Here is a 27,514-nt window from a genome sequence, read left to right as displayed (position 1 = left end):
TTAGCTCCTGTAGAATTTATGCTTTAGATTAAAATGGAAATGATTAATCTGCAATTAATATAATAATATTTTTTACTGAAACAAAGTACTTTTTTATAATATGATTACTGACAACAGAGACACTGAGCATTTAAACCTTATGGGCACTAAAGAATATTTTTCTTAATATATGTATTATCTCAAGAATTTGTCAACAAAATTTTCTCAGATTTATCATGAACAGGTCGATTAATTAACAATGTTTAAGTTTAAATGAATCAAGCACTAAGAAAATAAACAGAATCGTTTAAAACAATCAGTCGAAAACAGGTTTAAAAAAACTACTTAAAAAACCATGTAAAAACTATAAGCATATACAAAAAAATATATGACTAACATAAATACAATTTAATTACAAAAACATACAACTTATCTAAAAATAATTTAAATCAAGTCCGCATCCGTTGATAAAAGTTGTCAACAATCAGAACACAATGAGCATGCGTGAATTTTCAACTCCAGTTATGGTAACGCAAATGCGCGAATTTTTCTACGCTAGTTGGGATAACGCTATGCAGATTAGAAAATTTTTATTCCGTTTGTTCTGTTTTATTTTAATTCAAAAGTTCTTGAGAATGAATATGAAAGATCGATTAATTAACAATGTTTAATTTTAAATGCTTCACACATTAAGAAAATAAACAGAATCGTTTGAAATAATTGGCCGAAAAATGTTAAGCCTAGCCTCATTATCATGGGGGGAAAAACAAGCCTTACTCATTTGGCCAATACACACACACACACACATTGAGCTTTATTATAAGTATAGATTGTTCTTTTAAATTCTATATAAAAAATATCTAAATTGCAAGGAATGCATAAGTTATTTTTTATATTGATATTATCAAGAAAATGAATCAATAAATGAATTAATTTTGTTCTACACTTGTTCTTTATTTTAATTTCATATTAATGAATTTAAGTAAAATTTTCTCACACTATTATATCAGTAAATGAAATTATTTGATTAGAGCCAGAGCTTACGGTGCATGCTATTTGACTGTAGAAAACTCGACAAATTTATATACATCGAAAGATTTAAGGTCGTAAATTAATCTAATTATGTAACAAGCAATCCCTCAAAGTGAAAAGATATAAAAAATCTTTTCTACACAAATATTATCAATATGATTTCAATTTAGTCTTCACGTTTCGCTTCGTTTTCGTTAAAACCTTTCTAAAATTTCTTAGCACTGCTTTATCTTAATGTTAGTTTAAATTTAATAAGACTTCATGAAATATATTTAATTTTCATTTGACATTATTATGATTCAATTTTATCAACAAGCAGAAGAAATGCAATTTCACAAAATAATATAAAAATCAGTGTAAAAATTTAAGAGCAAAATAATTTTAACTCACTTATTAATTTTTTCTTCTGAAAATCTAATAAATACCTATCAAAAAATGATCTTATACATACCAACATTTTGAGAAAATTAATTACGTTTCATCTATCTAACAATAAATTAAACAAATGGATATTTTTTGCAGCAAATTATTGTATTTGTCAATGGTTATTTAAGAAAGAAATATCAGATTTTTCAGAACAGAGAAATGGAGAATACCAGGTTTTTATTAGCATTGCTTTTATGATAGAAAACAAAAGCTTATAATAGATTTTTACAATAGAAAGATATAAAGAAAAAATAAAAATTAGATAGCTTTCTGGTATCACTTCTGTTTTTCACAAGCCCTTTAAGAAGAACTTATATGTGTTTTATTTTGCATATGAAATTAAATTAAGATCATGCAAATTACATAGATAAATATATGACTCATTATATTGGATATTTACAAATATCTGGAAATTTCTTTAAACGGCAATTATATATGAACCATGTTTAGCATATACATAGTATGTTTTGAGATATAGTTTGTTATTAATTTAACTTTTAATAACTTACAAATTAATTAACTTTTAATCTTCTTAAACTTTTAATTACCTACTAATTTTGACTGCTCATGAGTTTATTTTTAAAGCATGCTATTTCTTGTTGCAAAAAAACTTACCTTCATTTCAAAAATACTTTAATTTTACTATTCAACAACTAAAAGCTTTGATTTATTTTTGCTGTTCCCAAAGACTGTTATTTAACATCTGATGGAGATTGAAATTTCCAATTTTTAAAAGGTACAGCCTCTTGAGTCTTATAATATGAGGTAAATGGTACTGAGGTACAAGGTGTTCCTAAAATCATTTGCATATTTCAAAATGTAATTGGTGTAAAAAGTAGTGGTGTGCCCTAAAGTTTTCCTTCTCTTGAAAACTTTTTCTCTTAATAAAAAAAAATTAGTTCACAGTTTTAACCAAAAGTTGTTTTGAACCTCGATAAGACAAAAGTAACAAAAAAAAATCTCACATATCAGTTTAATTGTTTAAATTCTTAGTTTACATATGCGGTTTATGAGAATAATTAGATGATTTATGTTACGCAAAAATGAGAATTCCAGGTAACTTCTTGAAGTCATCATCCTCGGATCCAATTGTCGCTCCACTCAGAGAAAAAAATATAGTTAAAAACTATAAGGCTGGTAATGGTAGATTGTGATAGCCACCTCGTATTCTAGATTCAACTTTTCTTGTGGAGCTATATCAAATACAAAATGCACACTTCCTCTCCATTCAAGACATGATGACGCGAATCCACATAATCCAGTTTCTTGCGCGGTCAGCGGTAGCGAGCACGTTGATTAATTTAGAGCTGTTTCGCTATAGTCAGAACTACAAAGATGCATTCGTTGAAGTATGGTAAAGGATTGATTAAGATAAAATACCTTTAGCTGCTTTTGGAAGCTTAATTGGAATTTTTATGCTGTTTTATCCATTTTAAAAAACGTCATCTATGTACAAAATTTGAAAACGCATTGTTTCTTTTGCAGGAGGTTTCTAAATGAGAAGTGAAGTGCCGATCGCAATGAACTGCGCCAATTATTTCATTTTATTTTTTAAATGTATCGAAGACTTTTGGAGCACCCTCGTATTTTGAATACTTTCAAAGATTTAATAAGACGAAAATCTAAAAGAAAAATGTCTAAATATCAAACACAATAGTAGCTTTTTAAAGATTATAGTTTCTACATCTTTTCAACTATTGAGTATTAACGTTCTAAACACAGTATTCGGCAAGAGGTAATAAATCACTCATCTGTTGTAAATTAAATATAGATTTAGCTCATGAATTCATTTGATATCGCTCAATTTTTTTGTCATTGAAAATAGACATAGAAGAAAAATAATGAAACTAACATCCATGAAGTCACTCTTTGATGGGGTAAATTAGGTTTTGAATTAAATTAAGAATATAAATTTAATTCTGTAAAAAAATAATCAGTTAAAAAAACTATAGATATAAAAAAAATTCAAATCTTGCAGTGTATTCTAGAAATATTTTAAGTCCCGAAACTGACACAAAAATAGTTATAAAACTAGAAAGAGTAGTACAGAAATTAAGATTTCCCACTTCTATAGTGTTGATTAACAAAGAGCTGAAGATTCATAGAAATGAGCCTTATCTCTACATCATATCGATTTGGGTTATTGAAAAATTATTAATATTGAAAGAAATGGCAGCATCTTTGTTTTTGATCATGTTTGACATTCAACTGAATTTCAAAAATATTCTTTTCATTTATTTTATTTTTGGGAATCAATGCAGAAATTACATTTTTTAAAGTTTAATTTTCCTTACCATGTTGTAATTGCCAAACGAGTTTAATAATTTGATTTAGAAATGCTGTTTGTTTATGTGTATATCTCAAAACTCGCCAATTCAATTAGATTCAGATAATATTCAAGGTAAAAATACACAGATAAATGAGTTCATTTCTACTCCATTAAGTTCATGAAGCATAAGCAAATTTCAGCTATTAAATTAAATATCAAAATACGTTTATTCTATTATTTAAACCATTTGGGTAGTTTTGAAATAATATATTAAATTCCTGAAAATGGAATGAAATAAATTCATGTGATAATATTTTAGAAACTATCAAGTTATTATATTTGAAAGGAAATTTACCGCTTTGATTATAATTTTTTACTTAATCAATACATCGTAAAAAATGCAATTGTAAAATATAGGAATATTAATGCACATGCCCAAATAAAATATCACGAAGACTCTACTTACCACTGCAAACAAATGCATTATTTTTTTTTACATCAGTGGATGTTAAATCTAATATTTACATATACGGAATAAGTAAATGCTGTTCCATTACTCTAGTTACACTGAACATATTGTCGCTATTCATCTAAATATTGTTATTCCGAGTATAATAATGCTGTATGCTGAAATGGGACTAGTCTGATTGATGTCATTCGCTCATTCATTCCGTGACGTATTTTGCAACTTTGTCCTTGTGCTGTGAAGCTTATGTTAGGAGAAACATGGGAAACTCTACCAATATGTCATGCAGTTGAAAGCAGCAGTTGACCATATCAGCAAACATGGGCTTGTTTGCAATCTACTCTGAACCGCTGAAATTATGATATGCAATGCTGTAGAATCATAATCATTCATGATGATAGGTATTAGGTAAGGGTCTTTTACTTGTTTACATTTTCGATCTTTTGAGATCGATGTGTAGTCGATGAATTATTTTTTCATCTGTTGAGTGGCAATAGTATGATTGCATTCCGTTTATCTTGTAAAACATTGCGGTCAGTATCTAAAAAATGACTCCTAAACACGAAATATCGTGTGGGGGACTCTAAACTTAGTAAATACTTTTCAACTCTTTACAAATTCTGTGCTTAGAATACATACTTAATTGTATACTTATTTTATTTACTCCATTTTTTTTTGTAAACGTTGATAAAAATTAACTTTAATTTGTCATTTTTTAAAAGATATTTAAAGATTTCTTTTACATGTCTTCATTTTGAAATTATTTCTTTTTTAATTTCTTGTGTACAATGAGCACAAACAGAATTTTCAGCAATCGTCAAAAAATTTCACTTCAGATTCTGAAAAAAAAAAAAAAAAAAAAAAAAATACTTAAACCTCAAAGTCCATTTTTTTTTTTTTTAATTATGTTTGTCCTTTTTGCATATGATGACCCAAAAAGCCAGATTACATGATTTTATTTCATGTATCGAAGTTCTATCTCAAATTCAGCATTATATCCTTCAAAAGATTAACGGTCTATCGGTTTGTCTAAGTGTGTGTATATGGGTTTCCTCAGTTAAGCATATGACTTTGTGCAGTCTGTTATTAGAGTTGTAATTTTTTTTTTTTAAATTTAGACTCAATCGAGATAGAAACGCCTCTTCAAATCAGGGAAAAAGCCTAAATTTGTTAATTAATTACAATCCGAAGTTAAAAAAATGTAATAAATAAAAAAGTCCCGTATTGCTGAAGGATATGCTAAGGTTGCGAAGAAAACAATCTTTAAGTTTTAGTATTATAATTTTCATTGCGCTTTCTGCCCTGTTGATATTACAATCAAAATGTTAGCTTCCTTAATGTATCACAAAAGTAAATATCGTGATTTATTTTACTCTCTGGTTTAAATATAAAATTTTTGAAAAAAGTTTTCACATTCAGGTAATGCAAAATCTCGTGTTTAAAGTTATTAACACAAATGAATAATTGCTCGTCCTCTCTGTTTTATTTGTATATTTTTCAGCCTTCCAATGTCAAGGAACTTGGGAAGAAAACGGCAGGAACTACCTCATTGCAGGACTCAAGGGTTCGAAAGTTCGATACTGTTTTGTAAGTAATTTACTTTATAGTAAAGTGAAACTTGCACATTTTGTTTTGTATATAGTTTCTAATTCCGTATAGATTTAAAGAAGAAACGTAAAATTAAGAAAGAAAATTACATTGTAAATTCTTAAATTCATTCATTTAAGAATGTCTTTTAAATTCACAGGTACAGGCATATTAAACTTAATATGCTAGAATTTTTTTAAATATAATGTTCAGAATAAAATTTTTGAAGTATGTATGCTATGAATAAAATCTTGATAATTTGTAAGATAACGGTAAATATTATTCCTTTTAAGGAATGGCTTTTTTATACTACCAAATAATTTTTTTAAACAACTGTGCTTCAAAATCAGAATACTGTTTTTTTTATTCACCAGTTATTTTTAACTTTATAACTTATATATTCTTTTTTAAAATCATTTTATGTAAATTATAGAATCTGAATTGTTTAAAGGCAGTTATGAAATATAGTTTTTCATTTTACAAAATTTTTAATTATTATTAATTCTATAAATTTAAAACTTAAATCTGTTATATTATCTATCGAAATCTTTTAATTTTATTTTGATTATTTAACTGAAATAAGCTGAATAAGCTAAAGAACATTCGCAATAAATATGTAAACGCTAAAACAAGTGCAATGTTAAATCATCAAGCTCATGTATTTGTAAATAACTTTGATGAGCAGTGAGTAAAAATAAACTAAATTAAGCACAAAATTTCTCTAGAGAACTTATATTTTTATAATAAAAGTTAACGATTTTCAAAGTAGAATTAGATCCAGCCATCAAAGAATCGCAGTGGAATTTATTCTAGATTTCAAGAGTACCTTATTTGAAAAGTAGCACTAATCACTTGGTTTGTGTAAATAATAAGCGACGAAGAATCTCTCGAGATATCTTGAATGACTCATTAATATGCAACCAAGAGAGAAAAAATGGAAGCATAACCTATTAAACGAAATTGTGCACATTAATGAGAAACTTTGAATCTCAAGAAAATGCAAATTGAGAACCTAACACGAAAAAACTAACCCTTCGCGAAATTCATTTAGAGTTAGAAAGTTTCTAATTGCGTGATATGCGCTTTTCTGCCGTAGTATTTTACTATCATATTTCCTTAGATTCTTCCGATAATGTTTGTAAACGAACGTGTTATGTGATGTATGCAAATGCAGTGTTGAATTAGCAGTACATTTGCTTAGAAATGGCGTTAAATAAACTCATTTGCAGGCGAAAGGATCGTATGACGACTCTGCCAAAGCAGCTGCAGCTGCTCTGTCGGGATTTTGTTGATGTTTTCGAAAAGTTTGTTATGGTTTGACTCTTCGAAATCGCTAAGTATCTAACCACACGCAAAGAAGCTTTCAGTTAAAATACTTTTTATGGATATGTTAGAGCATTTCATGGTAACAAGTGAGGTTTAGACAAAACAATTACTGCAACGTTCTTATTGATTGAGGAATTTTTTGAAAGAGAGAATCTAAAAGTCAGTTTCGGAAAACATTGAAATTATTTATTTATTCGATTTTAGATTGTTATTTTCCCGTGTTTATTTTCCTAATATGTGCAATCGTGTTATTTAAATATTCATTTCCATCCTGGTCTAATTTTGCTACAGTACAGTTCTAAAAAATTAATATTTGATTAAATGTTTTTCAAAGATTTAATATGCTATCGTATCTATCAAATATAAAATCAATCAATGCATGTTACTTATTTATATATTTCAAAAGTTTCGTACTTGAGAAAAGGAGGATATAAGTGTCCTAAATTCTCATGGTTCATTATTGTTATAGTTTGATATGTTGACAAATCAGTCGAAAAAATCATCGATATTTTGCTTTAGAACTGCATTTTAAAACACTGCTTTAGAATTTATGATTATTACTTATCCTAATACAGAGATTTCAATGCAATTTCTTTATTTATTTTATTTCAAATTGGTAGCTTTTGCACTTAGTCTGACTTTTGAAATGTTTGGATGCTATTGATTTAATATAATTATTATACTCAATTCTATACCTTCTGCGCTTTATATGTTGTTTAATTTTAACATTAACTTTTTAACATTATCCCCCGCTTAAAAATTAAATTTTATTTGACAATTTCATGATTAATTGAATGAAAATTTGATTTGCTTTTACTCAAATTCAATTTGAGAAGAGGAGAATTCGTTATTTTAATATATATGCGCAAAATATTCCAATAAATTATATTTGTATATATATAAACTAACGTGCAATCTATCATATTCATCTCAGAATTATTTTGACGGTTTTTTTTTATGCTTAAAAATCTCAATAACCTATAATTAAATCGAAACAATGCCCTATAATCTGTTTTAAATAGTTAGTAAATAAATTTCAAAAGAACGAAAATAAAGAAAATAGAAGATATAAATCAAACACCCGGAATAAGCACAATTTCTGTACTTTTTAGATAAATTCTTTTGATAGACATATTTTAGAGCAGGACAAAGGATGACAATTTTCAAATGTTATGGATAAATTGTTTTCATCCGGGAGCAACATCGAGCAGAAATAATATAAAAAAAGATTAATATTCTTTCTTATTTCGTTTCTTTTTCCTTTCTTTATTTTTAGGTATATTATTCGAATCCAAAGATGACTCAATTTTCAGGCCTTCCTGACACTTGCAGGAGGACAATTGTTCCTGGAGTTACTGGGAATCTCACTTTTAATATTACATCAGCAGGTATAAAAAAGCATTTACTTTATAATTTTTCAAAATATTTTTTATAATAATTATGAATGCTTAATTATATATAATTTTATGTTGTTAAACGGTGAAGGTAATCATGATTTAAACTCGCCATAGCCATTTTGAGGGTCTATCATTAAAACACTAAATTAAATGTAATATGGGTCATAATGATAAATTTTTCAACTTTTATTATTTTTCTTTATATTATTTTTTTTTATATATTATGCAGTTTGAAATCCATCATTTCAGTACAATTAAAACAAATAGCATGATGGTTAGAGATGTTCTGTTTTTATTCTTTTTTAATCTTATCGCTTATTCAATTTCAATTCAAAATAAATTTAAACAAAAGATAAAATCTTGGATTGAAGAATAAGGTTTCTGTAAATTATAAAATAAATTCTTTATTAAAAAATTTATATTCTTATAGCTCTTGCATTTTTAATTCGTATCTTTTTAAATGCTTAACATTATAAACTTTTTGCATAATGATTTTAAGTGGGTTTATTTAATAGTATATTCTAGAGAATTAATTTCAATTAAATATTATCTTCACATTCTCTAATTGTTCTTTTTATTATAATCATAAAAATGAAATTCTTTCATTTTCTGAGGGATAAATCATACAAATTTTGTAAGTGTTTGAATTATATTGTCTTTTGATTTTGATTTGTAAACGGATGAAGCTACAATTATAAGCAAAAAAAAAAAAAAAAAAAACCTCGCAACACAGTGATAATAGTAAATTCACTCTTAACAGAAAAAAAAAAAAATGCTGATCATGGGATATCATGCAACGTCACACATAATCTCAGATATGAAATCAATATTAATCGAAGAAAATGGAACAAATTTTAATTTGATCTTGCAAATATAAATTTATGCTATTCCTGCACATATAAGTGTTATTTCTTAATGCGCGAAGTTGAACAGTTTTCTAAAAAAAATCCCATATTTCCAATAGGTCTCAAAATAATTTAGCTTAATTCTACATTTTGGCGTTAGGGACGCTGCAAATTATTCACTGAGTAGCGCATATCTGCTTTCTCTTGTTAAGAATACTCTGCTGCTATAACGGTTCGCAATTTAATTGATGGCATAACTTATTCGCTTTCCAGCCTGTATATTGACATCGAATTTCGTTCTGTAAAAAGAAAACTCATAAAGTTGTTAAGTTCTATAATGAGTTTTTAAAATGTGAAGCTTATATATATAACCATAAAAAATTCAGTAAATGCATTTAGCAGCTAATACTACTTTTAACAATTGCTTTATTTAATAATGTCACTGGGAGTATTACCTGATATACGTGCTGTATACCCACAGCTCATTATTAGCGTAAGCAAGGAAGGTCGAAATGAGTAAAAAAACACAATTTCCTGTTATGAATTCAAGATTTTTTTTTTTAAATTTAAAATTAAATTTCAAAAAGGTTTTGAAATACGTCAAGCCATATAGATGTTTAAAAACTAATTTATTCTGAATTTTTTTCTCTCTGACTTATTAACAATTAGGCACGCCACAATTATAACATTGCATAAAATCTTAGCTGTTGATAAAATTAGTGAAATATTGAAGTAAATGTGTAACAGTCTTATAATTAGATTCCTTAATAAAATTCCTTTAAGAGAATAGCAGCCTTTAATATAATTCATAATATGCATATTATCATAAAACACGGAAGTGTCTTAACTATTATAAATTAAATTTGTATTTAACTTGAAGCTACCAAAATCTATTAATAACATTTATTGAATTAAGTAAACAAATTTGAAAATATTTTAAGGAGTTTTTAAACTAATACTATTAGCTTTGTTAAATTTATTTTAATATTTCTATTATATAAAATTAATTAAATTTGCTTCTTTATATAAAATTCTTACATAAATTCTTATAAGTAATTAGCAGTCCATTATATGAAACAGAAAGGATAATGCATACTCATTAAACTATGTTCTGTTCCATTTAATTCTATTTAAGCAAGTAAAGATACAGTTGTTCTATTCCTAGGCCTTTTATGTGAGATTTAGTTCTCCTTAACTTTTAAGGAAAATGCAACTAATTATTTCTACTAAATGGGGCATTCTCCAAATCTGACAAACTTTTGACATCCGTATAAACATCGCTTTTTTTTTTGGTTGAAAAAAATTACTACGCTTTGGAGGAGAATTACTATCTGACAAAAACTTTCCCATTTACACTTGCTCATATCTGTATTAAATAAGGAACTCCGAAAGAAAATAAGAGTTCCTTTTTTTTTTGAAGAAAAAGGCATGATAAAACTAATAATTAACCCCTTTCTTCATTAGCAAGTAATTACTTTCAAAACTTTAAACATTTGGTAATTATACGGTGCGGAGCAAGACGTGTTAAAATAGCAAATTTATATTCTTTTATTCTGAAAAAAAAAATCTTCGATTGATGCTTCAAGCAGCAAAATAAATAAATAAATAAAAATATGAACATTTGTGATTATTTCATTTTTTAATGGAAGCAAACTTTAAATTTCACATTTATTTTCCAATTATATATACTGATAAAAGGAATCTCAAAATCTAAGATCAAGCCATTTGGCCTAAAGAAGATATGCTCATTATTTTAATGTACACGATATATCGTCTGTGAGAAAGCTAATTCTAAGCACTAACAAATTATTTCATATGTTCTTGTGAATGGTAACATGATGTATTTACTTCTTTGACAGAATACATTTTTCTTTTCCGCTTTACAGGATATTGTTTCTTCATATAATCTTTAAATTAAATGGTTTACTTTAACTTGATGGAAAATACTTTCACAATTGACTTTTTATTTAAAACTATAGTCATCTTTTGGTGATCTTATAATTTTTGTATAATTATAAGATATTATTAACAATCCTACGTAGTACCGATATTTAAATTAGATACAACGATATTTAAATTTAATGGAAGTAGGAAATAAAATGAGGACAAAGTCTTTTGTTAGTTCAGCTGAAAGTTTTAATGAAATTAATTACGACTTTTTAACTCAAAAATCCCCGTTCGCTAAATTTTAATCTATATTGTAATCAGTGTTAAATCAATCACTTCGGTCTGCCATAAGACATTTTATTTCGGCAATGGAATCAAGGTAAGTGGTTATTATAATTATACGTGCTTCGGGAAACAAATCAAAGTAAGTTGTTTAAATGATATTCTATATGTCCTGAAGTAATTATTAGGTAAATCAGTTATTGGACATTTATTGATATACAGAAACTGCCAGCGATATTCAATTTCGGGGAAAGTCTTCAACGCATATTACTTTAATTTGAATGCATTACATTTCATAGATGTAAATTTTTGAAATTAAAAAAAATTCTAATGAAGAAAATTATGCATAGAATGCTTATGTTTTTATAATTTGTCAAATGCGTAAGCTAATACATCACTCTAAAAAAATTATATTTTTATTTTCTGTACATGACAGAAACTAGATGTGATATTCTGTGTGGGAAATTTTATAAGAGTAATTGTGATGTATAATTCTTTTTATATTTTTCTTATTGATTTAATTTATATTCGGATTACCATTGATCTACGATTTTCAGTGTCAGTAAATTCCCTTTTTCTAAGGAATATGTTTCTCTATTTTATGGCAATGGTTAAATCTCAGATGATTAATATGAATTTCAGTAGGATAAGCAAAAATTCTATTGAACAATTTAAATATTAATTAAAATTATGATTAAATATTTTTCTTTATTTCTATAAAATAAAGTAATAGGCTACTGCAGCTCAGCATAAACAAAAATTTTGCTATTTCATCATAATTATTCGTAGTGTTTGTTCCAGTTCTACCTTGAATTTTGTAGCGCATCTAATTAATCATTTATTTTTCTATGATTTCACGTAAGAAATTCAGTCAAAACAAATAACTTCCCTCTTCTCCAATGATAAACATATACTGGAAAATTACCTTATTTGACAAGAGTTAATTAAGTTTCTATGCTAAAATAACTAATAATATCTAATAAAATCATATTAGTTAATATAATATATTGATATAATTCTAACAGTATTTAATATTTATTTCCTAACAATCTAATATTTATTTTACCATTTTATTTTATCTTATCCGTGCCATTCAATTGTGATAATTTTGCAAAAATACAGAGCCTCGATTACAGAAATGATGCGGGAATTAAAATTGATTTCGATATATTATCTTTCAATTTTAAAATATTTCTCAATATTGTTATTTATCAATATACCTTAAGGAAAAAGTAAGTAGAATTTGTTTTCGATAAAATGCTTAGAGATATTTAAATTTTTTTTTTAAGTTGAAAAATAAATCTATAATTTTTTAAACGTGCCAGTAACAAATAAATTATGCGAAAAATTTAAACTTCACAATATAATATTGTTTACTCTGAATATTCTATGAATGAGGCTCGCTTAGATTTGAAATTTAAGCTCTGACTGAAATTTTAAAAGTAACTTCTCAAACTAAATATATTTAATTTAATAGCCTTTAATCTAAGTTGTTACATTACAGGAATACCTTTACAACCATTAAAATGTAATTACTACTATTAATCCTTTGAGATAAATTGGAATATAATTAACTTAATTGTACGAAAATACAGCTTTTCGAGATAAACGAAACTGCTGAAGCAGATTTCAAGTTGAATTAATTTTACACCTATTTACGTAATCTCGTTATCTTAATCTCGTGTCTTTCATCCTTTTATACTTTAAATGCTTAAGTAGTCTGATTACAAGTTCAACTATTAAATGGGAGTTTTATCGGAGTAACTTAGAATCATTTGCAAAATGTGGTTACTTCAAATTACTATGCAATGCTTTTGCCTGTTCATGCAACATGTTTAAATCTTTTAGCATTTTAAACTTCGATGTGCAGTTTAATTTAAATCAATTTAGTATTCTATGTTTAGAGCAGAACGATGTAGAAATATAGTTTATAGTTTTTATAAAGTCCTTGCAATAATAGCTCATTCTAAGGATTTAAAATAAGATATCAGATAATTAAGCACAACTCAACAAATTTGCCTTTGAAAGATCCAGGATATAAATTTATCCAAAATCATTTTCAGTTCGTAATCCTCCGAGTGTTAAACATAGATAATTCCTTTGACAGTGTAATTTCCAAATTTATTTGGGATTTTGAGCAATTTGTTTTAACTCTAAAAATCTTTGAAGAAATTAAAATTTATGAATAAGTTGCTTAGATATTTAAATATGTAAGCAAATTATTCAGAGATGTTTTAATATTTGAATACTTAAAAATACAACAGTTAATTACTATATTTTAAATAAGAAAATATTTTAATATCTAAAATTTAGCATGATTTCCGCTAGAAAAAAATGTTTAAAGGTTTCCATGTTTTTGAAATGCCCTATCAATTATTTGAATTATTTTTTAGATTATCATACCAGTAAATTTGCAAATGTTAAGCAAAAGAATGGTATTGCGTGATTCTTTAAATAGAAATATATTGTATACTTTATTTTCAGTAATTAAAATTACAGTTAGCTAAGTGATATTTTAACAAAAAAACAGGTTTTCGCAAGAAGATTTTGTACTAAGGAAACCTAGATGCAAAAACATGGTATAAATCTTATTTTAAATTATTATTTATGAATGAAACTCTCATATTTGCTGATCGGAGCTAAATTTTAATCTTCAGATGGAATGAAGCAATGCAGTATAAGCAATGCAGTAAACTAATACAAAGCATTAATTTACTCATCCCAAATATAACATACACCCATCTGAATAATTTCACTATTCAGGTTTATTTTGATAATTTAATAAAATACAATTTTGTACTGTCTGCACTGTATATATTTTATAACATCTGCTTACCTCGTACTTAGAAGAAATAAGATTTACACAACTTATACGTGATATTTATTTATACGTATTACATGTAAAGTACAGATGCGCAGAGCTTAAATTTACTATACTTGTGCATTTTTTCTTTTTTTATATATATCTTATTACTATTAATACAGTTCTTGATATACAATTTTTTTTAATAATAGAGTAAATTATTTTAATAAAATTCTTACTTCCTCCTCATCTTTCGCTTACAAAATTATGCAGAAATACTTGAAAATTAAAGATTTAAAAATATTTTTCATGGTATGTATTTACTATAGGATTCACCATTTAAAATGTGTGCTTGTATTTACATTCATTCCATACGATATTATTCGAACATTTTACTAGAGCGAAATAATTTTTTTTTCATAATTTATTGAGAATATTTGAACCAAAGCACAAATAAAAATTACAAAACAGAGATTAAAAAAAACTGAACAGAGATGAAAAATTGAAGGACGAAGTATTATTCTAAACTTTTAATAATCTCCGAAAGCAGGATCTAAAAAGAAGTGCCAGAGACGGAAAAGATCAATACGATTTATATTAACTTTACCGTTAAATACATGTTCGATTATAAAACTTGAAGCAGAAAAAAATACGATTTTACACTTCCTAATTCTGAACTTTTTTCTGATTATTCAAAGTGAAGAGATAATTTGTGAAGTTAGCGTGAATTTTTTTCCCCTCGTTGTCTGAAATTCCTCTAAACTACCAAGACTCGCTAATCAGCGTTGTTCCAGAACTTGCCCCCGCACTTCTTAATCAGCGTTGTTCCAGAACGTTTTCTGCCCTGAAGCGAGCTCAAAGAAATGTCGCTGAACTGTTCATAAGACCATTTTTCATTCCAGATTCTTCCTTAGGGAAAATTCGATCTACAAGATCGATTCTATGCAAAAATTCAATTTGCTGCTTTTCCATGTTTTACTCATTTTAAAAGTCAAGACTTTAGAAAATCTTAGTAGAGTGCTGTCTGTGGCAAGCCAAGAGCAGTGAAACGAGAAGAAAATATATTTTACTCCAGGAATTCAGAAAATGAGACTGTGGAATAAGAAGTTTACACGATTAAACAAAACAACTTTCTCCATTTATAATTCAATTACGCTTCTTAGAAATCAAGAAATTAAAATTTCTCTGCCTTCACCTGTTTTTTGGGGGTTTTCATTACTTTTATTTAATTAGACTTTTCTTGCAATGATTGATCCTGAAAGAAAGTTGAAAACATTAAAATGTTATTTTCCAGAAAACAGAGCAAAAATTAGTTTCTTGAATAGATATCATTGGAACTTTGAAACGAAACTTACACTGCTATTCTATTAAATTCATGTAAAAGAAAAAGTAACAAAAGTCCACTAAAGTATGTTTATGATAGTTGAATCATCTTTAATGAACTTCAATTTAAATACTTTAAAACCTGAAAGCATTAAATTGTTTTTCTTCAAAAGGATTCAAATACTGTGGGGAATCAATACACTATCTAACAATACGTTATTAGGCACCCTTTCAAATGAGAATATATGCGGACGTGATCTACGTCACGACTTCTGTACTTAAATAACGTGTAGGAAACAGCATTGGAATTAGTCGCATGCAGGATGCCATGAAATTCAGAGCTATCTGACTGCGAGAAAGGCTTGATTGTCATATATCATAGAAATGGCTGATTATTAAGGGACACATCTAATGAGTTAAACATTCCAAAATTGACAGTAGCTTTTGTGATTAAGAAGTGGAAGGTGAATGGTGATTGTCGGAATGGGCTTCGACCCGGCAGACCCTCGAAACTAAGAAATAGAGATAGACAAGAGATGTCCAAAGCACCAAACCGATAGCCCACACACTCCAGGAATTCCAACAACCATCCATAAATACCATCCGCAAGGAAGCACATTTGCTTAGTTTCCCTGGTGGTGCTGCCTCCCCAAAACCTTGATTACAAAATCCAACCTCGTTGCTAGGTTGAGGTGGTCCAAGGCGTGTCGAAATTGGACCATAGAAAAGTGGAAACTGGTTATCTGGAGTGATGAGTCAAGGTTCATTCTCTAACAGTCGGATTGCAGAGTCTAAATGTGACGTATGCATGGAGAACGCCTTTTGCCAGAATGCATTGTGCCTGCAGTAATGTTTGGCGGGGTAGAATTATGGTCTGGGGAGGTTTCTCGTGGTATGTACTATGTCCCTTGATCCCAATTCATGGTAACATCAACGCCAACGCCTACTCCACTATTCTAAACAACGATGTGCTTCCTACGCTATGGCCATTTTAAGGGTTGGTCATTATTATTTCCAGGATGACCAGGGATTGGTATGATTGACAATGGAGTGAACCGATTGGACTGACCTGCCTAGAGTCCAGACTTGAATCTTATAAAAAAACTTTGGAACGAGTTGCATCGCCGAATTAAGGGATGCAGCAACAGTCCAAAATTCGTGAAATAACTTTCATGCCTTCTCCTAGCCCAGTGGAAGAAAATACCACTGTCCATCATTCAAACACTTATGGAAAGCATGCCGTGCAGGGTTAAAGCTGCAATTGCTTCTGATGGAGGCTACCAAATGTTGAATATGAATAAAGGGTGTTTATCTCTACTATAATAGTTGTCCAATAACTTATTGGTAAATAGTGTAATTTTATAACAAACGTCGGCTTTTTTGCTAACAATATACACATTATCGTAGTTCAATTTAGCTTCTAATTTAATGCTGAATAGTAGGGTTGTCTGAATGAGTGCAAGTACTGATTATTAACAACTTCGTTATTTGGTTTAATGTGTACAGTTTAGTATTGAGGAGGAATTTAGTTAATTGCATGTATTTGCATGAAAGTAATTTATTTAATATTAATTCAAATGAAATAACTATGGGTTTCAATGATCTTAATTACAGGTATTATATCAAGGAATCGAATGAACTATGGGAAATTATTTCGAATAAATGTGCTCAGGATTGCACCAAGACTTTATAATCTTTGGGATCATTTTCTGTTGGAATTTCAATAATTCTTGCTAAAATTTATTTAAACTATTTCGTTGAAATTTATCAGTTTTACATATTAGGTTGAAATTATTTTTATTTGAGAATAATGTATAACAATGAATCGGTTTTTTTTTTGGTTTCATTATTTTAAAATCATTTAATTCTTTTCACTGAAATATGCTTATTTTACAGATAAAGCTGATTAATATTATTTATGAATAATTGGGGATTAATCTTTTCTATTTTATTTTAACATTTTGGGTATCTATCATTTATTTTTATAGGCACATGTTTATTAAAACAAATAAGTTTATATGGCTCTTTTCAATCATTTTTTCCTAGGTTTAAACCAATGAACTATTATTTTTTTCTGAAAACAAATTGCACCAATTTAATGTCAGAATTATTTAAAAATAAAATTTATCTAATCATCTTTCGAATTTATTTTGAATAAAAACAAGCATTTCTTAAATATGAAGATTAAAACTATTATGAAAGGAACCTGCTTCATTCATCTTGGTCAGATGACGTACTACATGTTTTAGTTTGAATAATGGAATATAATGCAAAAACCAATCCAGTCGTATCATCAGAAAACTACAAACGCTCCATGTCAAGTAAATGCATATATGAGTCAAGAAGAAAAATACCAAGGCATTTTGAAATTACTAAGTATTACGCTCGTCCGTGCATCGAAGATCTATAATGATGTTTTAGTATTACTTGAAGTATGTTCTCCAAAAATGGAAAAGGTACGTTTATGAAGACGTAAGGAGTATTGTTAAAAATAAAAATAAGAATTCCTCGCCATAAACAGGGAGCAAACCATTCGATCAAAGGTAATGCCTTTCATGATCTTCCTTTGTTGCTTCGCTAGTACTCCGAGTACTGCTGTAGCCATCAGACTGCTTTCCGTGGTACTAGCATTCAAATATAAGAGCTTAGTCTTGTCCTTTCCTTTATCGTAATTTCAGACAGGAAAGATCGCTGAAAGAAGACTTGAGTGACAGTCACATCTCCTGACTTGAGCTAATGGTAAGCATATTCGATCCAGAACTATTCAGGGAGAGCGAATAAAACAGCTCAATAGCCGTAATTCCGAATTCTTCCAACGGGAAACAAGGGTTCTACGCTTCTAGGAGAACCGAAACCATCGATTCCTGAGGTGAACATGCCAAGACAAGAAAACGGAATACTGAATGCGTTAGAGGAAGACGATGAAAAATCGCATTTTTCGACTGTTATTTCTTTTTTGGGGGGATCTCTCCGCAAGCTCTAGAATATGCTGAAAGCAACATCTGTCTTATAGCCCCACTTTATCTATGTCGCTTTCAAACGAAAAAAGTAAAGAAAAGGAGACAAAATAACTAAGTTTTGTTCTTCTTTTGTAAACGGTTGTTTTATAGCCATTCGCATAAATGTTTACTGTCTTGTTAGTAGTATGCAAGAAAGAAAATTTTGTGCTTTAATCGATGATGCAATGCGAGAAGTATTTCCTTCTGTAAACAACACAGATGTGTGGAGTGAAATGGATGTTTGCTGTCAAATTTACGCACTTTCATTAATGAAGTGTTGCAAAAAGAAATAAAATATATTCTCTTAAATGAAAATTTATTTATGTTTGATTTTTATTCCGCTGAAAGGATAGGAATTTATCCATGCGGCAAAGAAATATGAAACTACTTATAGCATTAGACATTCGAAAGAAGTGTTAAAAAAGAAAATGAAATCATGTGCAACAAGAGTTATAAGCAAGTAATTATCTTTACCATTCAAGCATATATGAATATTCCAGTTAAATAAATTTAGTAAGCGTTTTTTACAGGCTCTGGGATTTGAAATTCTTTTTCATCAAAATAACTGACTCCTAGAAAATTTATTTTCCTCTATCTGAATATTTCCCTTTGTCCTTTAAATGTCCTAAATTTAATATTATTTTTTTTAAAAAGTATTTTATAATAAGTTGAGCTGCGTAAAAGTCAAAACATGCCTTTCATAATATATAAATCGTAGAAAATTCCTTTTCTAAGGTTAATTAAAAATAAAAAAGGTAGCATTCAGTTTGCAGCTAAGTAATTTCAATGAAAAAGATCAAAGTAATGTTTAAAATAATATTTCCTTTATAAGAAAATTACCTATGCATATAATTAAATTCCTATTATGCTTACGTAAAAATGTTAATAAAATTAATTTGGATGTTTCTCTTTCTAAGGATTAATAAATTACTGAAAAGTAAAAATAAATGTTTGTTCTTCAATCTTCTCTTTATTTAGAATACGATTAATTTACTATTAAAATCATGCAATTTTTTACGTTCCTCTGTTATACTTTTTCCTTATTTTATGCTTATAATATTAAATGTACTACAGAAATTGAAAAGAAAATATTTATAATTTTTTTTATCTTATTAGTATGTCCACTCCAATCCTGTGTCAATAGCTAATTTCTGAACCATTAGAGATAGACATATATCTCCAAACGAAAAAATGCTTTAAATTACGTAAAAAAATATTTTTAAGTTATTTGAGCCAGTGAAAGTACCTCTGAAAATAGTTGCGTTGCCTTAATTTTTATTTATATATATTTATTATCGTTATTTTTGTTTTTTTAATTTATTAGTTATATTTGCTAAAATACAATGGACTTATTTAGCATTTTAAACAACAAAAATTCTACCCTTAAACTATTAACAGAATTATGACGATTTGAATTTCAATATTTTAGGACAATTAAACGCCACTTGAGGAAGTAACGCTCATTTATTGACGGTTCTTTTTCGCGTTTCAAATAGTGATGTTTAAGAGCTTTGTAACTCATTTAGATTTCATAATAGAAGGGTGTAATACTTTTTTCTGTTTAAAATACATGGAGTATCTCAAATATTTTAGAAATATAACTAATAGATGAGGAGAATACTACCAAAAGGAAAATTTTGTCATTTTTTAAAGAAAGTATTTTTATTGAATCAAATAGCAGGAAATATAATTTTTAAAACAATTTTTTCGATTGAAACTATATGCCTATATCTAGTGATTAAGAAATTTGTTATTGGGCTACGACTGGAAAAGACACCTTGTAAATACACGCATAAATTCCAGCATAATGCATTTTTAATAATTTTTGGAATTCGAGAATGGAGCGAAATTTGGATAATTTTATTATTATAATTATTTTTACTATTATTAATTTAGTTATTATTATTTATAATTTATATTTATTTTAATACTTTATCTTTATTATAATGATTCTCGTTTCAGCTTTCCTTTCTGAAAAGGTTTGCTTTTAAATAAAAGAAAGATCTTAAATTTTAAACACATCCTTAACTAATAGTGTTGAATGAGACCTACTTTCAGTACAAGGTTAATGACAGTAAAGAATAAGAATACTTGAATTCAGCGACGATTCATAACATATATATGTTTCAGTAAATTTAATAAACTAGTGATTATGTCAAATCACCGATAATTATATATAATCACAAGATTGATCACATTTACCGCAGCATATAAATATATACATCCATATTATATTACATCATAATTATATCATATTATATGAGCTTTAACTTTTATTTTAAAAGGTGAGTCCCTTTTTTTTGTATACTTTTTTTGGTCAGAAAAATACGTTTTAGGGGAACCCGTGTTTTCTGTAGTAATCATTATTATCAGTAAAATTTTGAAAAAAAATCAACACTCCCCATTCCTAATAATTAAATTTATTAACAGCTTTAATCTTATAAAGCTTTTTTATTTCTTTCTTTCATCTTTATTTTTTCATTATTTGTCTCTAACCAGGCTAATTAAATTTATTACCAAGACCGAAGAAAATAATTGAAATTCCTAAAAAAAAATTTCACTCAATTAGGAGAATTATTTGCGTAATTTGCACTAAATAATGCAGTAAATTTTTAATTCTACAAAACATTAAGACATCCTTAAATGTTTACACATTTTAATTTCTAGATAATCTCCTAAACAGATTATCTTTTGATCAGACTTAAAGAAGAGAAAAATACTTTCAAACATATCAAGTTCCAAGGAAGTAAATGACTTGCTTACAGTAACTGCAGCTGGGGTATTAATCACATGTGTTGAAGTGCAGCTCAGTTGAAAAATGAAAGCGCCAAGAACAAATAGTCGGTAGTGCCTAGAAAATATATCAAATAGCAGAGCGGCTAATGCGTTGAAATATTAGTATTTGTGGTTTATTGATTTTCTTTTTCGAAATTGATATTGATGATTCAAAGGTAAGTAGCATGTTAACTGGATCATTTTCATCTTTCTGAATCTTTAAAAAAACGTATCTTAGGTAGTGCAGATAAATGAACTTGTAACAAGGCTTGTGGCAGACCAAAGTTATCCATTTTTTTTTCTATCCTGCTTTTCGAAACGTTTGAAAGTGAAAAATGGCTTTTTCGTATTTCAAGAACAAATAAAGAAGCAATCAAATGAGTATAGTTATAAACAGCGGAAGAATGCAGTAATAAAATAAAAGATAATTTTAATAAGGTGGAAGAATATATATTTTTCAAAACTTAATAAAAAATGGGGTGGGGAGGGAACGTGAGCTTTAACTAAGCAAAACAAATTAAATTAATAAATTAAGCAAAAATATTTAAATTAAGCTTTTATCTTCTGATCGTATTAATCTCATTTGCATCAAAATATTTAGTTCGATATACAAAAATAAACAATTCGAGTGTATGGTCTTCTCTCTGCATTCTAATGAGGATGTTGAGGAGGCTAATAAAAATTATAAAAATCGTTCGTTTCGTATTCCTTTATTTGCTTAAGTGCTTTATTTTCTTAAATGCATCCATTGTCGATCTTTTTCTCATTTCATATAAAAATAAAAAATAGAATTTTATTTATTTTGAAAATTTTTCCATGTATTAGTCATGGGAAAAGCTAAGTACATTTTAAAGTTGTTTTAGTAAGAGAAATAAATCATAATAATTATAGTTGTCATCTTTCATATATTCTTTATTTTAGTGTGTGCTTTCATTAAAGATCTTCAGTCAAGATACGTTTTATCCATGTACGAAGGAAAATATTTGATTATAATCTCAGTTAATTTGGGTTAATTCAAACAAGAAAGAAGGGGGGAAAATCAGCAAATAGAAGGCTCGTTGATACTACTTGACGAATTTACTTTGAAATAAAATACTTTGATTACATTCGAAATTAATTCTTTTACATCTTACTGTTATATTTCATAAAATATCTAGAGGAAAACTGAAGAGGTACCAGGTATAGGTTTTCATGCAGGCCTTTTTCTGTATCCTTATTTTAGGTGAATGCGACAACTTGCTGAACAGTTCGTCAAGACTAAAACACACTCTGGATCTACTTCTGACTGCCGCGGTCCTAATTCTAAGCATCCTATTAGTCCGGTGACCGGCCACAAGCCTGTCCTGGTCATGTGACACTACGTCGTCCAATCAGCGCATCAAATCTGCCCCTTTTAGGGGTAAAGAGGGTGGGTCGAAATTGGGGTGTTTAGTACCTCTTCTAAAGGGTCGTTGTGGAGACCCACTCGTGTGCTCTACCATTAATGGACTTGCAAGACCGAAGAGGACAACTGCTTAACAACGCATAAGCACTCTATGAGCCACGTGCAACTTTCACGACATATATAGGCATCTGTAAGCACTATCGGAACAGGACTTCATACTACTACTGATTGTGAACTTCAATGAAGTTTAAAAAGTTTTGTCGTTCGGTTAATTCGAACTGAATGTTCTGCTCAGAGATACTGAGCGCAGACAAGAGGCAAAAAGCACAGGTTAAAATTTGCAAAGATATGCATATAAATGCAGAGTATATTGTCAAAAGTAAACTCGAGGAAGTGTTAATTTGTTTACAGCTTGAAGTGAATATTTAACTTTTAAGAAAACTATGGAAATGATTATTCAGCAATATTTTCAAGTGTAACTGTAAATTGTCATACTTATGTGTCTTATAATTGTTATGGTAATTGCGTTACAGTCTCATTCTAATTTCTCTGTCATAAAACATATTTCGCATGAGGAAATAATTCATAGTTAGAAGGTGCATGAATTTGATCCTTTTTAATGAATAATTTATAGATTCAGGTTTATAATTTGAAATAATTTATGTCTGGTTAAGAATACTGCACAAATTTTATTCATTTATAAGTCAGTAAAGTCTTCGAACTGAATTTTAATTCTGAAGGTAAGTTCATCTTCTTTGTTTTTTAATTTAAATCAGATAACCGTTGCTGCTCATTTTCGACTTCAGATGGTTTGAGGTAAGTGATACTAAAATATTTCAGCAAATGGTAGACCGAAATTCACTTTCTCTAATGCAATCCCTGTAATTTAAATACTGATCGAATTCTATAAAATATCTTTGATACAAAACCTACTAAACTGTTACAAGTCCGTTTTGGTTTTTGAGTAGGGACACAAAAATAATTTGATAAAGAATTTTGCTAAACTCTGAGGTGCATTATTTTCCAAGAAAAATTGATTAAATGAATGTGTTTTCTGCATGTTTTATAATATAACTTATCTTTTCAGTTCAGGTTAAATAGACATATTTTGATAATTCTAAATATTTATATCCTATATAAACTATATCTTACAAGCATTTAAACCTTGAATGAAATATATAAAACCATGAATCTTAATCACATGTACAAAGGTATATAAAAGCAATTATTTTTAGCTGCATAACTAAAAGTCATTAATTAGCAAATGTGATTTAGGCATATTAAATCTCATTCAAATAATGAAAAAATTAAAATTTCAGTTGTGGAGAGTCAATACAAGATGTTTAATAATTTTTATGAATCATTAGGTTATTTGTCGTGCATTTTTCTTTTTTTATCTTCTGTTATTTTTGCAAATGCCAAATGAACTAAATGTGAAGCTTGGTATGAATACATAATTTTTAGAGGATGAATTCATTTTTAATATATTTGAAGTATTTAATATTTTCTTCGAGTCACTTACTGTCAGGTAAATATTTTAACAAATGAATAACATAGACCTTTGTTTTTAAGACAGGGTCAAAATGCTGAAAATGCCTATTTGAGTCATCAAAACTGACTGTTGGTAAGTTGTGTTAGGTGAGTTAAAATAATTTTACTGTGGTTTTTCAATTAATCCTGCTTAAAATGTTTTGTGAATTAAAAAGATGTAGATGACAGTTATTTCGTCAATGCTGTTAATTTTCAATAAATGAAACAAGTACTTTCCATTTTCCCTTAGAATAATTTTTTTAAGTTTTCACTGATGGTAAGGCTGTATTTCATTCTGATAACTTTGTAAGATGAACTGTTAAAAATATAAGGGTTTTGCTCCCCTAGACTTAATGAAAAAACATTAAGAAGTGCAACAAATTGATTTTTGTTTTTTAAAAAAAAGCGACTGGAACTCAATTTACATATATTAATGCAAAATACGGCTAAGTTATCGTCGTTCCAGTAATTTATATTTCATTTCCATTAAAATAAAGACCCCCTGCCCCCCCCCATGTTGAAATAGCAGCATCAGTAGTTATGATTATTTTAAGGCGAAGACACATAATAATTTTATTCATAGAAAGATTAATATATGAATAACTAAACATTTTATAATCATTGTGAATTTAAAACAGTAAATATTCCTCTGCAAATATTCTCAGAACAAATGAACAATTCCAAGCAAAATGTTAGATAGTTGTACCTAGTATACTTTTATATGTCTAATTTCTTATTTTTTTGTACAGTATGTCCATCTCACTGTTCACAAAACCTTTTAGGTATTTCTTTCCTATCGAAGAATAAAGTTTAAATTATTAATTTATACCTTGATTTCAAAGTGCAGTATTCTTAATTATCGTATTAAGCTGTGTAAATGCATGCGCAATTCATTTGTAAAGCAATAATTATTTAATGTATCAACTTAGAATGTTTGTATTAATTTATGTCATGTCACATTTTTTTTCTGAAAAAAGGGGCATGCAGTTATTTATTTATTCCTTATTTTTTATTATTTTTTGAATTAAATTATTCTTTATTTACCAAAGAATTTAACATTTTCAATTGATGTATTAGATGTGAAAATATTTGTAGTTTTCACCTTATATGTGTTGACCTGTGCTTTTTGTATTTAAAGTAAATTATGGAAAGAATTTGATTCATAAGAGGCAGGAGGTTCAAAAACCTGCCATGCCAATGGTGATGGACTTGAACTGAAGTAGAAACTCCTGTATTGGAGTTTATAGGTTATGGTTTACCTTCGACTTTTCAATATTCAATTGATCAGTTCCCAAAAATGGCAATTTTCTGCTATTTTACATTATCTGAACTGTATCTTTTATATTATATTAACACATTAAAATATATGTAGTGCCAAGTTGGAAGAATACTAAACACGTAATTAATATTCTTATTTTAGTCTGATCAAATAATAGAACAGTTTGTGTTTCATGTTTGAAATTTTCCACTTCGCTGTATGCTTATTTCCTGGAAAATTTTAAAACACTTTCAGAAATTCCGAATGCTTGTATTTCATTATAAATAAGGTATCTATGGAATCTTATTATCCATGCCTGATTATGAGGTAAATTGTAAAACCATAAATAAAACTATAAAATAAAAAAATGAGGGAGCAATTAACAGTATGCCCTTAAAGAAATATCTTTCCAAACTCCAGCGGTACATGTCTTTTTTTTTTTTTTTTTTTTTTTTTTTTTTTTTAAGTTTTGCTACTTATTTATTTCTTTATAAAAAAGATTTTATAAAGAAATGAATAAGAAAAGCTCAAATCTCAAATTGTAAGAAAGGCTCATTATCTTTTCTAAACTTGCGATATCACTTACTTTTAAGGTTTTTTAATACTTCTCTGTATATTAATACTGAAAAGACCCAAACACCAGTTTAACAAAACTGCGACAAATCACAGTAAGTTTAACAAAATCACTGCGAAATTTCTTCCCCCTTTCGTTAAGTGTGATTAGTTAATTACCCATAATGCGTGCTTTCTTCATTAGAGAGTCTCGCCCAGATGTGTTAGGGAGGACAAGGAAATATCTGAAAATTTTGAAAGAACACCCGAACATACATTTGCTTAATAGCCACATGTTCATCTTTTGTATATGAATCCCTTAAAAACACCATTCGTCATTGAAATTTTTGAGGCGTTAGAGAATTTTTCTTATGTTTGATAGAGAAAGTCGTACGTTTCAGTATTCTAAGATACCTGAACTCGAATATTCTTAGGAATGAGAGGGTCCACACAAACATTATTCAGAATACAATTTGGTTGAAATTCATAGTTACAATTAATTTGGTTTCCACTGACATACTTTAACATTTATTTATGATATTTTAATTTTCAGTGTGGGTTTTAATCACTGAAAATATTGTATAAATGGATTACTTTAAAGTAAATGATTGAATGCTTTTTCTTCAACGGTATTAAAATGCATTGCAAACTCTAACAAAAATCAGGCATATTTAATCGTAAAATGATGAATGCAGTTTTTGAGAACTGATGTTGAATATTGTGAGATGTTTTACCCCACTGATGCCTCAAATCATGAAGATAATCAAAGGTGTCCATTGGTAATAAAGTTATTACCATGTTTCGCACTGACTGTTTAATGTACACTTTAGGTGTATTAATGATGATTATTTCCTGTAATATATATATATGACTGCAAATTTTTTCTTGTACATGTCGGCGGTTTCTTTCTAGCTTTATGATAGCTTATATGACATTTTTCGGTTTATCCACTGTTTTCTGTATCTTTGTTTCCCGAAACTTTCTGCAATGGAAATAAAAAAATAAAAATGAACTTGATTGTCGTTTTATTGTCATTTATTATTTTTTTCACAAGACTTTCCACTTTTTAGATATAAATTTATAAACTATATCCATTCTCAGTTTCTTAATATGATTGAAACAAAAAAATATTCTGAATTTACATCAAAACATCCTTTATAAACATGAATCAAAAGCAAATACCTAAATAAATGTGGCATACTGAGTGAAGTATTTTTCAAGAGCAAGATCTAGGTAAATTTAGAAAAGAAGTTGAAGTATTCAAGAACAAGTTTTTCTAATAAATACATAATGTGTGACAGTTCAGGAAATTAGTGGGAAGATTTATATCAAACAGAAATGTTTAAATTGCTTCAGGCAGTTAAGATTTTGAACTCGAAACCTTTCAAATATTG

At 28.0% G+C, this 27,514-nt stretch overlaps 1 protein-coding gene across 2 annotated transcripts in view; it reads left to right on the top strand.

Moving 5' to 3' along the window:
• Positions 1-27,099, top strand: part of LOC129960940 (uncharacterized) — a 289,136-nt gene extending 262,037 nt beyond the window's left edge. The window contains exons 12-14 of one of the 2 annotated variants that reach the window (XM_056074692.1): positions 5,674-5,759; positions 8,362-8,473; positions 24,353-27,099. In XM_056074692.1, the coding sequence (XP_055930667.1) occupies positions 5,674-5,759; positions 8,362-8,473; positions 24,353-24,384 (230 nt within the window). In that variant the 3' untranslated portion in view covers positions 24,385-27,099. Of the gene's footprint in view, positions 1-5,673; positions 5,760-8,361; positions 8,474-22,618 lie in introns of both variants that reach the window. The other variant, XM_056074691.1, reaches the window with a different exon arrangement.
• Positions 27,100-27,514: the final 415 nt, after the last annotated feature.

The sequence above is a fragment of the Argiope bruennichi genome, chromosome X2 (genome assembly GCF_947563725.1).
Source record: "Argiope bruennichi chromosome X2, qqArgBrue1.1, whole genome shotgun sequence".
NCBI classification, from domain to species: Eukaryota; Metazoa; Arthropoda; class Arachnida; order Araneae; family Araneidae; genus Argiope; species Argiope bruennichi.
Note: the sequence above shows the minus strand (reverse complement) of the source record. Positions and strands in the feature narration are given on the sequence as shown.